At 39.1% G+C, this 18014-nt stretch overlaps 1 protein-coding gene across 1 annotated transcript; it reads left to right on the top strand.

The window, feature by feature from the left end:
* Positions 1 to 2523: 2523 nt before the first annotated feature.
* LOC149190101 (hydrophobic protein RCI2B-like) lies at positions 2524 to 3088 on the top strand. The gene is made up of 2 exons (XM_089413355.1): positions 2524 to 2871; positions 2993 to 3088. The coding sequence occupies exons 1-2, from the start codon at positions 2791 to 2793 to the stop codon at positions 3074 to 3076; spliced, it is 165 nt and encodes a 54-aa protein (XP_089269481.1). The 5' UTR covers positions 2524 to 2790; the 3' UTR covers positions 3077 to 3088.
* Positions 3089 to 18014: the final 14926 nt, after the last annotated feature.

Below are 18014 nucleotides of genomic sequence, written 5' to 3'. Positions count from 1 at the left end.
ATGTTTATTATGAATTATTGAAGGCGTAGTTCGTAAAGTTAATTAACGATGGATAAAGTTATTAACTTAGGCGGTGCCGCACCCAGCCAATTTAACGAAAAAAGAATTGGGGGCATGACAGTCCCAGTATTTGTTCTATTTGCAGAATGGAAGCGGGAAACAACAATCACATGTTCCTCAAGTGTCAACATGCAATTCAGATATGGAAAACCCTATCATCACATATTGGTTTTCCTTATATTCAACATGACTGCATTGTGGATTGCTTGAAGTGGTGGAGTACTCAGAAGATAGTTTGGAGATCCATTCCACTCATACTTTTCTGGGATATATGGAAATGGAGAAATAAACGCATATTTCAGAACTCCATAGGAGATTTCTATAAGGTTTTTGAAAGTACTTCATCTAATCTTTCTATGCACAATTCTATTGAATCATGCTCCAAAATACCACAACACAAGTGGACAAGTCTTCGGATGGAATATCCAATGGGCTTTTTTAATGGTGTTGCACAACGAAATACATGTGGTTGTGGTTTTTGGATTGCCATTTCAAAAGAATTGGCATACTTGACTCACTAGTATGGGGGAGGTGGCACTAACACTAGAGCTAAAGCAATGGCTTTATGGGGCCTCCTATAGTTCACCAACTTCCTTGGTATCCCTGTTATACATATCTATGGGGATTCCAAGATTATCATAGATCAGATTATGGGCAGGGCAAACATCAACAATCCTTTGCTACTTGGTTGGCTGGGGAGAATTGGTCTTCTATGGAATCAACTCAACAACTCTCCTATTATGCATATTGGCATAGAACAGAACAAGGAAGCTGATGAACTATCGAAGAGGGGACTACCAGGTAATTTCGGTAATATGCACATGGAAATAATTTTGAATCAAATTGTTTTAGATGTCGGAGAATGTCTACTAGTCTTAATCCCTATAAGTTCACTCACTTGGATGGAAGGTCATGCTATTTACTCAATCACTAGGATAGATGGTATGGTGGAGTAGCAGATATGCCATGTGCATATTTTTTTGGTCGGTTTTGTTGTAATTATGTGTCTTTTTATGTTTATTCTAGAACAGATCTCGGTCTATAGATTATTTTGTTATTTATGTAGTATATTTGCTCTGACATTATTTGGATGGGATACTAGATATACATACCCATATAGTCTATATAATAGAATACTTGACCAGTATTATATATATATCCTGAATATTAATTATATAATATAATATAACAAACTTTTTTGGTACTGAAGAAAAAAAATGTTATCATTATAATTTGCAAAGAAAATGTTACCATTATAATTTGCAAAGTAGTTTGTTAAGAAAATAAACTCTGATCAGGTAAATGGAGACTGAATAATTTGAGAAAGGTCCAAAGAATTTATAAATTTATTGCCGCTTGTTAGATTTCCTCCCTGGAGTGAAGAAGCTGTATGCTGCTACGTTTGACAATTTCCGCTCGAGGGAGACCTATAATTTCCTAAAAAATATGTTCTCTCTTTCGTAAAAGGTTTTTACGAAAAGGCAAGCCACCGTGATTTCCCTATAACTACAACAAACGACTGCCATGGGAGCCCTGATTGTGAAGTTTCAGCTTGCGTGTTGAGATTATTCGTAAACATCGCTCTCGTTGTTCACATCAATCTGTTAAATTTATTAGCAGAACAACGTGAACGACTGCCATGGGAGCCCTGATCGTGAAGTTTCAGCTTGCGTGTTGAGATTATTCGTAAACATCGCTCTCGTTGTTCACATCAATCTGTTAAATTTATTAGCAGAACAATGTGGATCTGAGGGCGAAATTATTTTTAGTGTGATTTTTTGGATTTTTTGGTATAAGATCTTAGTGTGATTTTTTGGATTTTTTGGTATAAGATCTTGGTGAGATTTTTTGAGTGAAATTTTAATTTGTGTTATTTAAACTTGTTTTTTTTATTACAATGCCCTGAAAATTTTAAGATACTTACATTGTGTAAAATTTATCAACCAAATTTATAATTTCAATAAATTTGGTCTAAATTTTAAAAAAACTAAATAAAAAAACGCACCCGATTCAACCGTCTGAGTTTGTATCGTTTAGTTATTCAATTACTGGGATTGAATGGCATATCTTATAATATTATTATAAGATTGCAATTTAATCCTTCTCGACCACGATTTCCCAATGACATTTAAAATAAATATCATATCAAAAATACGTAATCAGGTGAGATATGAGCGCCGGTGCCACCGAGGGTTTCGAGGGCCACTGCGCCAACGGCCATACATAAGTTAAATGATAACGTGTACCATTAGAATCAGCATGTTCAGAAAGCAAATTCTCGTTGATGAGGTGCAAGATGATAGATAGTGCCACCGAGGGTACCTGAGGGTTTTACGCTTCCTGCGCCAACTGCCCACATTAATGGACAACGTGTACAATAAAAAACAGTATATTAAAGTTCAGAAAGCAGCTTTTAATATAGACCATGTGGAACCAGCAGTGTTCAGAGTTTTTGGTTTTCGAAGACCTAGATAAAGCTGAAATACTCTATATTTATATTTATATTAAACTTCAACTATCAGCAAACAACATGTGAAGTCTCTCATTGGAAAGATAATGGTATCAATCTCATTTAAATAGAGGACTCTGTGGAGGCCTTTTCACCATTACCATTTAATTTCTGGGATCAGGGTTCGGATTCGGTAGTACTTCTGTGATTTATTGGTTCTACTGATATCTTCTAATCTGCTAAGCTTCAGAGCGCAAGTTTGTATCATCACCACCAGCATCATGGGCACTGCAACTTGCGTGGATATTTTGTTGGCCATAATTCTGCCTCCTCTGGGAGTTTTTTTCAAATTTGGCTGCCATGTGAACACCACACCTTCAATCTTCTGTTAGTTTTTTGATTCCTGCATGAATGTTATGTTGATCTTTTAAATCACTGCTATGTTCATCTTTTAAATCACTGCTGATGGTTGTTTTGTGACAGGTTGAATTCTGGGTATGTCTGCTGCTGACGCTGCTTGGGTACTTGCCAGGAATATTATATGCCCTCTATGTTATCACCCAGTGATATTGCAAATCAACAGAATCCCCATTATTTTGGATGCCATTTAAATATGTAGGGAGTACTGGATTTCTTTACTTATTTGTAAATATATAGGAATTATTGGATCTGCTACTGTGAAGCAGCCCCCTCGCTCTCTAAGTTTGTTTGCTTTGTTTAGGAATTATTCGATCTGCTCTGGTTAATCCATGCTGTTTCATTATTTAAAGATAAATGGTATTTGATCTTTAAATATCCATAATATAATGATTTTGTTTCATGTTATATGATTCCAAATAAACATCCATAATATAATGATGTTGTTTCATGTTATAATTTTATATGTTTTCAATTATACAACTGAGATGGGTAACAGAGTACCAATTTTTAATGGGAATTATGTTTAAGAGAAAATTATGAACGAAATTATTTTATTTAAATGTTGCGGTGATAAGGGAAAAAGACTCTCGTCCGTTAATTTTTTTAGAAAAGAGCTATTTAAATGTTTTTCCTTGAAAATTAGGTAGGAAATATTGAATCTAAAATTTCATTATTTATATAATATTTAATAATATATTTATTATAAATTAATCTATCACATAATTTTTATAAGCTATTTTTTATATTGAGGTATCTCATATTTTTTATTCACTATTTTTTATAAAAGTTGTTTACATGTTTCCAATCAATTAGTTATATATATCTATATATATATATATAATTGCATTTCAATGGAAATAGAGTAAGGTTGTAGCATAAGTAAGAGTAGCCGAGAAGAAAGAATATATGATATGTTATGTGAAGACATACCAAGTTTGTCTTATGGCCCTTCATTCATCATAGTAAAGCAGTGGGATAAAGCAATCCAGTATCACATAATGATAGGTACTTAATTGACTTCAACAATGTTGCAGGCATAAAAATATATTGAAAGCAAGAAACCCATCAAAATATATTTCATTTACAAGCACCTCAACCTCTTTGTCATCCTTCGCAAGGCTCGGGAGTTGTGATGTCTAGCGTATAATGCACTTAACACTTGTTATCTTTTCTTCATTTCTTCCAGTGCCCTTAGCGAGCTTTGTTCAGTGTGGTTTTAGAGTCCCTGCAAAGTGGAAGAATACATTTATTGAGCAAAGAATACAAAACGATTTTCTTGTTGTTATAGGAGATACCTCCTTAGTAAGCAGTTTCTCTTGAAGGCCACTCTTTAGTTTTCTAAGGATTGTATATTTGAAACAAATACATCCCGACCCGTTGCTATTTAACAACATAGTACACTCCAAACTCAAAGGTTACCCCTGCCTCATGTCACATAGTTTGTTTATGATCATTTTTTTAAATTTTCAATATTTTTTGTTTTCATCTAAACAAAATAGAATAAAGGCCGTGCTTTGAAGTTTAAATTGTTTCCTATTTTCTTCTTTTGGGAACCCAAATTCAGTTAAATTTAATCATTCTCTTATGATAAGTCTATATGAAACTATAGAAATTGATCCTCACAAATGTCTTAGGAATCTAGTTTTCTGTTTTTTCCCTATTCCATCTATCATGTACCTTTTGCATATTTTTGAACAAATACATCCCAAACCATCACTATTTAACAACGCAGTACACTTCTAACTCAAATGTTACCCCTACCTGGTGTCACATAATTTTTTTATGATCATTTTCAAAAAAATTTAAATAATTTTTGTTTCCATCTAAACAAAATAGAATAAAGTTCATGTTCTGAAGTTTAATTTGTTTCCTATTTGATTCTTTTAGGAATCCAAATTCAATTAAAGTCGGTCATTCTCCTATGAGAGTTTTGTGCAAACCATAGAAATTGATCCCCACAGTTGTTTCAAGCTAAGCATAGGCTTCTTCCTAACGAATTTTCTACAAGAGCCCTTTTATAAGAGCATAGTAGGTTTTAATGCCTAAGCAAAGTAGGTTTTTATGGCAAGATACACATCGTTCAAAAATATATGCTTCCATGGTCTCAAATCCATGTTGAGATCCGATTACAACATTTTAAGAGTAAAATCAGGACCTGATAATTCAATGCAAGGACAAGAATGGAAAGCTAACAAACATTGAATTCAAATTATTCAACAAACATATATACATAGTGTAGCATCTCTAAGTTAATTTTGATCATGAAGGGAATTCTTTGTGGCCAAAATAATAAACTCCACACAACATATAAAATGAAAAGAATCTCAGTATCTTGCTTGAAATATTAGATTAATATATGTGAAGTTTGGACCTCATCCTCACTGCTAAAATTGACTACAACTAATCAAAACCTCAATAAAAGCCCAAGCTTCGCAAATTATCCTCAAAGCAACTACTTTGACAAAGAATAATTTCTTTACAAGTTTCCCAAATTCGCTTCAAAACTTCCATTTTTAACAAAGAAGGACTTGCTTTCCAAGCTTTCCAATTTCCCTTCAAAAATAGGGATTTCAAGATTATGAATTTTTATGGTAATCATAATATATCACACAACTTAAATGGGCATCTTATGTTATTTATGAATTTACCATTCACGATAATGTAAACCATCAACTATTTCCAAGGCAAGCATGTACCATCCATGATATTGTAAATTATCAATTGTTTCAAGATCAATCCCCCTTGAAGACATCTTATACTGCATTTGGCATCCTAAATTTTCCTTTGATGGTATATCCATTAGGGCTAAAGGACATTATTCCTTTGGAAGAATGAAAAATTCCATGGGACCATGAAAATCCCTCATTACTTCCAAATGTGACTCCACACTTAACCCACAATTGTTGTCTTAAACAATTTATCTAACTTATTGAAACAATGAAGATGGAAAAAATCAGTGGTGAACATGACTAACTTGAATAATCTTACTCTCTCTTCAAGGTACAAATCCACACCTCAGAAGGATAAACACTATCATAAAAAAGAATGCTCGAATATATAATAATGTCCCCTATTAATCCTTTTCCAATGACACCAACCAATCGATAATATCCTCATCTCCTATAATACAAAAATTGGGTTTATGTTTAATGCATGAAGCTTCGCAGAAATTATCGAGGCATTCCATGGTTCCTTCAACTGATTTAGAGTGATATAGATCGAAGGAAAGGACCCATTTTTTGAAAAAATTATAACATGATTCATCTCACCCCCTCTAGCAGTGAGCATACCCTAAATTTTCACTATTAGCATCCTCTAGGAAGCATCCAATGGAAATTGTTGCTAACACATACAAGTAAAGAGATCTAGGATAGATTTGGCATGCAAGTACATTTTAATAACATTGATAGAGGCAAGACAACATTCATAAGAACTATTTCAGAGGCATTAAAAAATAAAACTTGAACCATGGAGGTAAGCATGTTTGATACAAAGTTCCTATTAATGCTTTCCCATGTAGCCACCATTGTGTGTAGAATGAATCTCCCTTGTATATATTCAGCTTTCTATAGTTAGACAATTTTCAATGCTATCATCTTGTTGATGGTGTTGGACCCGCCAACATTCACGGGATCTCCCCGGTATGAAGTCCCAACTAGACCTCACACCGTTTTTTCTGGGAGTCTCATTCAGTACGATGGTCCAATTTCCATTATCTTAGAAATTTTCCTTAGCTCTTATTGTTCAACACATGAGAGTGTTATGCTTGTAACTTCAATAAAGCGAGGTGAGTATGTTTGGTGAGTGTGTAATGTAAATTTGTGTCTAGGTTCTCTTATTGTAAGGGAGAGGGTAAAAGTGAGCCTCCAAATGAGAGGTAGTACTACCATCCAGGGAGAGACACATGCAAAAACAAGGGTATGTCCAGCATCCAACAAAATAGTCCACAATGGATGCGGCAGTCATGAAAACCAAATTTCAAGGGAAAACACGTACACCGTTGAGTGGAGTAGTCCACACGGGGGTGACGGTCATTAAAACCAAGAAAACACAAGGATAGTATGTCTAATGTCCAGTGGATTAGTCCACATGGGTGAGACAATAGTGATAAACAATACAACACATCTTCAACAATGTAAGTACTAAAATAACCAAAGTAGGTCAACTATCTTAGTACAGGTTAAGCAAACATGCATTACAAACGTTTAAAGAATAGTCTTACAAACAGATACAAAACATGCATGAAAATGTGTTGGCCTGAGACAAACTTCTGAATTAATCAAAAGTTCCAAGACACATTTGTACACCATACATCACTAGCCCCAGTAGTGGGACATTGGAGCCACTCCTCGCTCCTCAAAGAACAAACTATAGACTCTCAAGGCTATGTGGGAGGAGCCAAGGTGAAAAGTATTTTTCTCATACAATGAGGGGGTATATATAGCCAAGGGGAATAATTGACCCTTGTGACTCTTTGACTTCCCTCATGATTGTTTGAATTCCTATGACTTTTCAACTGACATGACTCTTCAACTTCATATGTGCGTCTCTTGGACTTTCAAATTACATTACATTTGATTACAACAAGTATGGCCAATAGTAGTGATGTGGCCGAGATAACTCATGACACTGCTGACTTGTATTAGCTGACTGTGGTGTCAGTGTTGAGTTGTTGTGCTGCTAAGTGATGGGTGTGCTCTCGGTGTAACATGTCTTCAACTGCACATGGCAAAGTGTGCGAGGTCTTCGATGGTCTTGGTCTTGCTTATGGTGTTCATGTGTGTCTCCCTTTCGCTTGTTGCTTGATGTGCTTCGTGTGTTCATTCAAATGTGAGCAAGTCTTCTAGCATGCACTGTTTTTTGTTTCAGTGTAGGTGACTAGGAGAGGGACAAGGCACTGAAACTGCGTAGAGCACAGCTCAGGCCGAGATGCGAGGCTCTAGAGCACTGTCAGGAAAAACTGTGCAGAGGTCACTAGGAGGCATATTTGCGCAATCCGGGACAGCAGTAACAATTGGAAGGTAAAATCCAACTGGGAGGCAGAATTGCGCAATTCCTGGGAGAAAGACAAGGGAGGGTGTCAGGAGGAACTGCTAGGAAATTCTGTGCATTTTACAAGATGAGGATTGGGCAAGTCATCCGGGGTCCAGCAAGGAATCTGCACAGTTTCTCTAAGGAAGACAGAGCGAGCAATAGGAGGCACTGGCATACATTTCTGCGTAGTTTTAAAGAGCAAGGCTAGATTGGAATGCAGAGAGTTGTTTCACATAACTACACATTTCTGAGAGGCAATGTCAGACAGGCAATTTCCGGGAAGAGTGTAGAGTGGGGCACCAGGGAGATTTCTAGTCAAAACTACGCAATTTTTATAGGGAGAACAGGACAAGCCAGCAGGGGTCCTGCTAGTCAGATCTACACAATTCTCAGCGGGAGAGCAGGGCAATTACTCAAGCGGGCATGTCGGTTGAATCTGCGCAATTCCTTAGAATAGTGCAGTGACAGGTAGGAGAGGCTCGACTCACATGATTGTGCAGTTTTTGTAGATAGTGTAGGGCAGGAAATTGGGAAATTTCTGCGTAGTTTTGGGTAGCAATGCAACCCCGAGTCATAGTGTAGTTCAGGTTTTTCGGTATACCAAAGGGAGGCTTAATGAGTGATGCTCTAGGAAGCGCAGAGTGGATCAGACTTGGGGACAACTTCTGTGCAGTTTTGGGGGACAGTCGCCTAGCTCATTTTTAGTATTGTGCAGTGCAGGCTACCCTGGAGAATAGCCTCAAGCTTTGCACAATTCTGGGCAACAGAGCAGGGTCACTAAGAGATGAGACTGGGCAGTGCAGCTCAGTCGGGGTCTAGTTGAAGGAAGGTTGTCCGGTCGACATATTTTCAGGAAAAATGGCTAAGGATGAGAGCAAGTGAGCTTGTGCATACATGAAATTCTGATCACACACATAGCATGACTCGACGACAAGACACCTCAAACCAACAATACAACATGTGCTCAGTGAGACCAACATCAAGGTTACGAGCGACAAGTGCGACACATGAGATAGATCTTTGAATGACTATGACGACACTTGCATGAAAATGCGTGAAACTTTGTGTGTGAGTACAACCGATGTTTACAAAGCGAAAACAACTCATGCACACAAAGAAAAAACTTCAAAATCGCCAGAACAAACTCGCAAGCATGACATAGCAAACAACATGTAGAAATTTTGAATAATATGACACTTATTCACAGAGATTATCCCGATTATACACTATTGCGGAATACATGCATAATACATAACCTCCTCTATGTTGATCATCAATTTAGCAGCATCAAAAACAATGAAACATCAATCGCATGCACACATTAACACAATATGTAACCCGAGGAAAGCTTACAGCTGAAAACCCCACACTCTCTGTATATTAATGATTGAGAACATGTAACATTACATAGTAAAATACTCCTCACAAGTATCCAGCACTATCTCCACCTGTTACACACAATACAGCTCAGATCTGATCTCCAAATCTCCTCCGCTGCTTGCCTGCCTCCACTGCACAATCCTGCAGGAGAATGAATGAGAATGGCTGCTCCAAACTCCTATTTACCTTCTGAAAGTCACCCACACTAGAAATCACGTGAGCACAAGCTATATTTCACTTGGTATTGGCCCCATACTACGCAATTCTCATTGGCATAACTCAATCCATGCATGTGCAAAATCTCATGCACAACTGATAGCAATCTTAACCTCTAACACCTATCTCCACTGAATTGTACATGTACTGAGTTAATTGATGTATTCTTCAGTTGAATTTTGAGTTAATAATTAGTGAATTAATTAATAACTAATTCACACAACTCATCACTTAGTCTATTGACCAGTTAGACTAAATACAACTAGTTCAACTAAGTCAAACTGAACACAACTCCATTAACTGCACATCCAACTCCACAGAACTCAACCACATGAGTTCTAACTGATGTCCTGCATGCAATAGCTCAACTGACCCACAAAGAAAGTGTATTTCCTTCTGACAGCTGCATGTGCCACATCTGTAGCTCAAACTGAAGTGCTCCAAGAGAATAAGATAAAGTTTATAGTCTAAATATTATTATGAGACAATAATATTTGACTTTTCTATTTTTGACTAGTAGTCTAAAAATAGACTCTGATCACTCCTGATGTGATCACTCCTGCTGTGATCACTCCTAATGTGATCACTCCTGTTGTGGTCACTTCTGCTGTGATCATCCCTGCTGTGGTCCAAAAATAGACCTTGCGCCATAATTTGCCTGCGGGCCCACTTAGTGAAGGCGACTCGTTTCCACTAAGCTCCATCATCTTGTTGCATTCTCAACAAGCATTTCTTGTTGCACACTTTTCAACACTCCCTCTCAACAAGAAATGCTTCCTCTCAAACCCGATCCTGTAACTCTGGAATGTTTTGCATGCAACACATCTACCCGATCCACTTTGCTCCAACAACACTTGGAACAAAAACACTCCCAAATGACCACTTTGTTGGGCTAGGAACATACTCTGATGCTGAAGCTCTACCTGCTACTGACAAGTGCTCCCTCTCTGACATCTGCGCTACTGCAACATCTCCATGCATCTCGCACCATTGCACACCTCTCTGTGCCACCTAGCACTGTGAAAAACACTTGTGCCTCTCGCATTGCTGCAGCCTACATGCTATGCGCTGTCCTGGGATTCCCTGCATTATCACTTTCTTTGTCGCTCCATCTGCATCTGTCTCTACCCAATCAATCAGTTCCTGCTACTCCACATCGGGGCTCCCGTAGCAAGGTCTCATCCAAGAGGTTGGGTACCTCAAGGATCCCGCCCCTCCTCCTTGGGACGATCAATCCACATCACCCCACCTCCTACCTGGAGTTATGGCTGCATGCGATCCCTTAGCCCACCTGGCTCAAAGTTTCCCCCTACTGGAGGTCTCTGCATGAGTAGATGTCTCTACTCAATCGCCTCTCAGCTTCCCTTGTTGTGGCTGCTCCACAACTTCCTGAAGTTGTTGCACCAATCGTGGCTCCTCCACAATCATTTGAGACTTCTTCTGGCTCTGCATGTTAAGAGGTAATATAAGCTCCCTCTCAACCACCAAGTCTCCATCAGTTGCCTCACTGCTTAAGGCTTTGCATGCATCTTTAACCTCAAGAGCATACAGGTTCTTGACCCGTGAACCAATCTGCTTCACCTGTCTAGTGATGATGTGTCCAAGGAAAACCTTTCCCTTACTGAAGACTACATCATAGCATCTGTCTTCCAGCATCGCGATCGACACCAAGTTTCTCTTCAGTCTTGGTACATACTTGACATTGGTCAAGGTAATGCGAGCTCCATGCTCCCTCTGAAAAATAATCGTGCCTACACCTGAGACACTATACTTCTCATCATTACCCATCGCTATGAGTATTTGGAGATCTTTCTCCTCCAAAGTATTGAACAAACTTTTGTCACCGGTCATGTGGAAAGAACCTCCACTGTCAAGAAACCAACCACTTCCCACCATGGATGAAACCATGCGTGCGAAGAGTGTGAGGTCCAACTCAAACTATGAAGCAAGTGAGGCTGCCTCACCTTCATATCCTTGGATCCCTTCTTGGACTTTTTATTTGGGCAATTAGTAGCATAATGGCCCAACTCATGACAACGAAAGCATCGCACCTTCGACTTGTCAACCTTCTTCCCATCATTGGAAGAACTGGATTCAAAAAGAGAAACCTTCCCCTTCCCCTTCTTCGCCTTACTCGCTAAGGCACAGTTCTCCTCATCATGCATAGATGAAGAACTGTCTCTGGTGCACCATCTAATCTCCTCTTGCACAAGATCCGACGAAAGTCTCTCCCATCCTGGCAATTTCTCCCTTCCATTCACCGAGTCCTGGCAGCGATGCCAACTCTTAGGAAGGCCAAGGAGTGCTAGACTCACCATATCCTCATCCTCAACAGTTACCCCCACACTTCCCAGCTCATCCCGGCATTGGGTGAACTTCGTGAGATACTGGGGCATACTGTCTCCATTCTCACACCTAATGTTTCTGAGTTTATCCTTGAGCGCCAACTTCCTCTGGTCGCTCTTGCTTTGGAATAATTTTGTCAACGTTTTCCACATCAAATATGGAGAAGCCTTTCCATGGAGGCTGGACACAATGTGATCCCTCACGCCCTCCAACAGAATCCTTCGACACTTTGCTGTCTTCTTTTGCCAATCCCCGACTTGAGAAGCATCAGTAGGTTTTGGGACATCCCCATCTATGAACTCCTTCAACCCATTATCATCTAACACCACCTCCATCCTGTCCTTCCATGCAATATAGCTCGAGCTGCCCTCAAGGGTATACTCCAATCGTAATCCGTTGAAAGACATTTCAACTTTGGCACCAAGAAAACACTGTTGCAAATTCAAATTCCACCAGCTCAAAAAACTCAACCGCTTCTGATCTAAAATTCGTGAGAACAAAGTATTTCTTGTATAGAGATCGATTGTATGGGCATTCACTGGATATCTCACCTTCCAAAAGAAGGATGAATCCAGAGGCTACCTGGCCCGATCATAGACTCTGCCCGAAGAAATAAAATGTAAACACTTCTGAATAATAGATCTGATGATCAATCCTCACTTTGATATCCTGTAGAACTTTTTCTACAAATCAAAGAGCTCTGATACCATGTAGAAATTTTGAATAATATGACACTTATTCACATAGATTATTCCGATTATACACTATTGCAGAATACATGCATAAAACATAACCTCCTCTACGTTGATCATCAATTTAGCAGCATCAAAACAATGAAACATCAATCGCATGCACACATTAACACAGTATGTAACCCGGGGAAAGCTTACAACTAAAAACCCCACACTATCTGTATATTAATGATTGAGAACATTTAACATTACATAGTACAATACTCCTCACAAGTATCCAACACTATCTACACTTGTTACACACAATATAGCTCAGATCTGATCTCCAAATCTCCTCTGCTGCTTGCATGCCTCCACTGCACAATCCTGCAAGAGAATGAATGAGAATGGCTGATCCAAACTCCTATTTACCTTCTGAAAGTCACCCACACTGTAAATCACGTGGGCACAAGCTATATTTCACTTGGTATTGGCCCCATACTGCGCAATTCCCATTGGCATAACTCAATCCATGCATGTGCAAAATCTCATGCACAACTGATCGCAATCTCAACCTCTAACACCTGTCTCCACTGAATTGTACATGCACTGAGTTAACTGATGTATTCTTCAATTGCATTATGAGTTAATAATTAGTGAATTAATTAATAACTAATTCACACAACTCATCACTTAGTCTATTGACTAGTTAGACTAAATACGACTAGTTCAACTAAGTCAAACTGAACACAACTCCATTAACTACACATCCAACTCCACAGAACTCAACCACATGAGTTCTAACTGATGTCCTGCATGCAATAGCTCAATTGACCCACAAAGAAAGCATATTTCCTTCTGATAGCTGCATGTGCCACATCTGTAGCTCAAACTGAAGTGCTCCAAGAGAATAAGATAAAGTTTATAGTCTAAATATTATTATGAGACAATAATATTTGACTTTTCTATATTTGACTAGCAATCTAAAAATAGACTCTGATCACTCTTGCTGTGATCACTCCTACTGTGATCACTCCTGCTATGATCACTCCCCTATGGTCACTCCTGCTGTGATCATCCTTGCTGTGATCCAAAAATAGACCTTGCGCCATAATTTTCCTGCGGACCCACTTAGTGAAGGCGACTCCTTTCCACTAAGCTCCATCATCTTGTTGCACACTTTTCAACACAACATGCCAAAAGATGACCGATGGTCCACCAAGAAAAAAAGGGTGTAAAGGCTCAACAAGTGCTCATGGACTGAGCCCGAGTGTTTACAACCATCAGGGGGGAAAACCAAGGAAGGCTCCAAAATTTGGATGTAGGCCAGAATTTTTGGAGGGTGTTGTAGCCGCTACAACACTTGGCAACACACTCATTGAATACCAGCTTCTCTATTTTGGTTCATTTTCAGCACAGGGCCTTGGTCATCCAGGGAGTATTGATTCATTATGAAGGTTATTTTGGCTCCCCCACTTACCCCATGGACAAAGATGGTTCACCTTGTACCAACTCAGTCAAACACAGCAAAATTTTTAGCTAGATCAAAGCATTTCAAAATCGGGAAGGGTAGTTTGGTTCGGGAGCTTAAGGTTTTCAGAGTATAAGTTTTCATCTCTGGTGTTGCTCCGCTACCAAAAGGCCTGGAGAGTACCTCAGCGGAGTCACATGGGAACAAAAGCATTGTTCCACTTCTAGTGAGCCTGGTCAGTACCCTGTGGAGTTGCCTACTTCACCTCTCTGCGCAGGAACCCTTTCTCTTCTTTCACCTTTATATTTTTTTTGAAAGAGGAATGTGCATAGGAACTTATTTATTTTGGGCGGAAGAGGGATCCTAACTTATTCAGAGCCGAAGAGGTTGTTCCTTCATAGAAGTATGTAAGACCTTTGATTTAGGTTCGCTCGTTTAGATTTTCCCCCTTCTCCATTTCAACTGGTTGGATAAGCTTGAACACACAGAGAAAAAGACTAAGTACAAGCACAGGGTTTACCAGTTTAGACACAGGTTTATGGTTCGACCTGGGCTTCCCTTACAGATGGATCATATTTTCCATCTAGGCTTCATCGGCCAAAAGTTTCAACTAAGCACAGAGAAGATGGACAGAGGACTGACCAAGTGCTGCAGTGTCCCAAGACTCTTCAACTTTAGCCACATACTTATTCAAAATCTAGAACACAGTATAGGACAACACTTATTTACAAAACAAAAAATGACAAGACATTAAAGCAAAGCAAAGCGAACTAAAAATGCCAAAGTAAAACAACAGAACAAATAATGAAAATGCTATGTACATAGGGCGGGGTGCGGCCCCAGATCATTGAAAATAACATTTAAATCTTGGCCATTTATAGGAAGTTTGTGAATCCTCCTGTCAAGTGATTGTAGATGATACATGTGTTGGGAAAGTTTTTCGTAGACCATGAAAGGACCAATCCACAGGGATTGGAACTTTGTATGTTTTCCTCTGTCTTCATGGGGTTTATCCCACTTCAATACTAAGCCACCCACAACGAAGCTGGCATTCCCTAAAAACTTTTGATCGAACCATCTCTTGATATAGTTCTGGTGGAGTGAAAAATTTTCTTTTTCTTTCATTTTTTCTTCCTATAACTTGTGTAATGTGTCCATCCTATGTTGAACCAATAGACACGGCTTGCCTCAACATTCTTGGGACAACTGGAGAGAAGGAAAGTATATATTTGGCAGAAGGATGGCTTCCTTTCCGTATACAAAGAAGTATGGAGATGTGTTCAGAGAGGGCTTGGGTGTAACTTGGTCAGCCCAAATTGTATTCACTGGAGCGGAATGTATAGTAAATGGTCTTTTTTAAGATGCAGATGAGATTCTTATTTGTATATTCGGTAAGACCATTTCCATGTGAGTAGTAGTTAGCTGAATGTTTAAGCACAATACCATATTGCAATGTAAAATCATAAAGTTTCAATGAAGAGAAGTAAGTTTCATTGTGAAAAACAAGTGACCTCAAAATGATGTTCTACTGAAGGAAGTTGATGACTTCCTAGTTGTTCACTTGTGTGAGCGAAACTACTTCTGACCACTACGTGAAGTAATCTGTAGCGATTAGGATGTAGCGGTGCTTCTTTGATGAATGTTGGAAGATTTCCCCAATGCTGAATAAGCCCCACTTTTGGAATGGTTCATCCACCGGAATAGGTCGTAGCGGGGTTGCTGACTTTCGAGTTATGTCGGTGCATCAATGACAGACCGGGCACTTGCAGGCATAATCATGTGCATATTTAAATAATGTGGGCCAATAGAAACTGGCTCTTATGATTTTATGCGTAGTTGTGTTACCGACGAAGTGACCCTGGGCTGGTCCATCACGTAAATCACGTAGCCCTCTCTCTAAATCTTGTGCCTCTAGGCACTTGAGAAAAATTCCATTGTTGTGCTTTTTGTAAAGCACTTTGTGCACCAACTAGTAAGGTAAGGCTTTGAGTCGAAGTGCCCTCTTCTTTCGCATGGAAAAGTGAGAGGGAATGGTGCTGTGCTCAAGGTACTGGCACACTTCTTCGTACCAAGAGTTTTCATGTGAAGTGGGTGGTGCTATCTCTACATTGTACATGTCGATTTCTTGCTCCCAACCGACAAGCTCTTCTTCTTCCTCTTGCGTGTGTACTGCTTCTACTGCAAGTCTGCAAAGACTGTGACCCTTGATAGTGTGAATTGGCTTAATTTCAAGATTATACTATAGTAGTCTTGTAATTTAGTTTGCACGTCTTTCACCAAACTCTTGTTTAACAAGCAATGATCTGACTGTTGGGTGTGGCACAAAGACTATGCAATGATTTTTCAGTAGGTAGGGTCTGAAATGTTTCACAACCTTGTATATAGCATATGCATGTTTATCCATGATCAAATAGTTTAGCTCGGGTACCTACATGCTTGTGCTCATGAAGGAAATGGGACATTCATTTTTCAGCTCATCCATCTGTGTGAGCACTCGAGCGAGTGAATTGTCTAAAGCGAAAGTACAAAGCAAGAAATATTTGTTGAAATATGAGTTGTACAACATAGGTGCTTCCGCTATTTCGTGCTTGATATGGGAAAATGTGTCCTTTTTTCTTCGTCCTCCAGTTGTAGATCGCGTCCTTCTTCCCCCAGTTGTAGAAGGTAATGTACATAGTGCGTTGAAAGGTTGTGCCTGCATTTACCAACCCAAATGGCATTCTTCAATAAGCGAACGTACACCACTTGGTAAAGAATGTAGTTTTAAGTCTATCAGGTTCTGCTGCCAGAAACTAGTTATATCCGGAAAAACTGTCAAGCACTGAATTTTCTTTTATTCCAAATACTGTCTGCAAGATGTGCTCCATAGATGGCATAGGTTAGTTGTGTTTGTCTGATGCCCAATTTAGATTTTGGAAATATACTGACAGGAAGATCTCCCTGGACTTCTTCCTTACAAGAACTAAGTTTGAAACCCAAGTAGAATGACGAACCTTGTAAAGGATCCGAGCATGCAACAACTTAGTGGGATTCAAGTGACAGATGAACTTTTTTTAGCTTCTGTTGAAATGGTTTGACCAATTCTCTGATTGGAATGATGTGTTGGATTATTCACATGTCATATGTTTTAAATTCATCATATGTACACACAAATACATCATGGTACCGCTCTTCCAGTGTAGAACACGTATGGAGATTCATGAACTTCAGATCTCTATCTGTTCCCACGTTAATCTATTCGTGCATCAATGTGGAACTGTGGGTTTTAGTGTTCTTGGGCACTTTGAAGTGGTTTTGCAAGTCATATATCTTCTCAAGTGAAACCAAATCCTTGGGGATGAGGTTGCCTTTGTTGTCATCAACTGTGTCTTGTAGAGACTACTCATGCATGTCTTCATCTATCACTACATCCTTGAAGATGTCAGTGCTGGCCATGAAATGCAGTAACTATTCATCATCGTCAAAAACACGCAAATTAGTGATGTTGTCAAGGATAGATGGCTTATACAAAATTTCAACAGTAAATCTATCCATAAGCAATGTCATCCTAACAACTACATTTTCCAGAGGATCTGCAGCTGCATTGCTCATTCTTGGTACATATATGATATTAAAATCTTGGAAATTAGAGATAAGCTTCCTTACCTCTTGTTGGTAACTCTTAAGACGAGGTGAAACACAGTGTATGGTGTTACGTACCTACGGTACCACAATCTTTGAATCACCTACCACTTTCAACATAGAAAGGTTGAGGCTGAGGGATTTTTGTAAACCCAAGACAAGTGCTTCTTATTCGGAAGTATTGTCTATGCACTCGAACTCCAAGCGGCTCGAGACTAAGTTTTTTATTTCCCTTGGGTCAAGCAAAACACACCCAACTCTAGAGCCATCTGGTGGGCTCCAGTATTGTAGCAATAATGCTACAACTCCTGGAGCTTCCTTCTCTAATTTTATCAACCTGGTAGTT

The sequence above is a fragment of the Pinus tabuliformis genome, chromosome 3_1, assembly GCF_031772625.1.
Source record: "Pinus tabuliformis cultivar Carrire ecotype Pingquan chromosome 3_1, CPIR1, whole genome shotgun sequence".
In the NCBI taxonomy this organism is placed as follows: domain Eukaryota; kingdom Viridiplantae; phylum Streptophyta; class Pinopsida; order Pinales; family Pinaceae; genus Pinus; species Pinus tabuliformis.
The sequence above is the reverse complement of the archived record's forward strand: the minus strand, read 5'-3'. Positions and strand labels throughout refer to the sequence as shown.

Bases quoted from the DNA above. Each gene is read 5' to 3' on its own strand.
- LOC149190101 (XM_089413355.1), top strand. From the start codon at position 2,791: ATGGGCACTGCAACTTGCGTGGATATTTTGTTGGCCATAATTCTGCCT. The intron at 2,872-2,992 runs GTGAACACCACA...GTTTTGTGACAG, and splicing joins TTTTCAAATTTGGCTGCCAT to GTTGAATTCTGGGTATGTCT.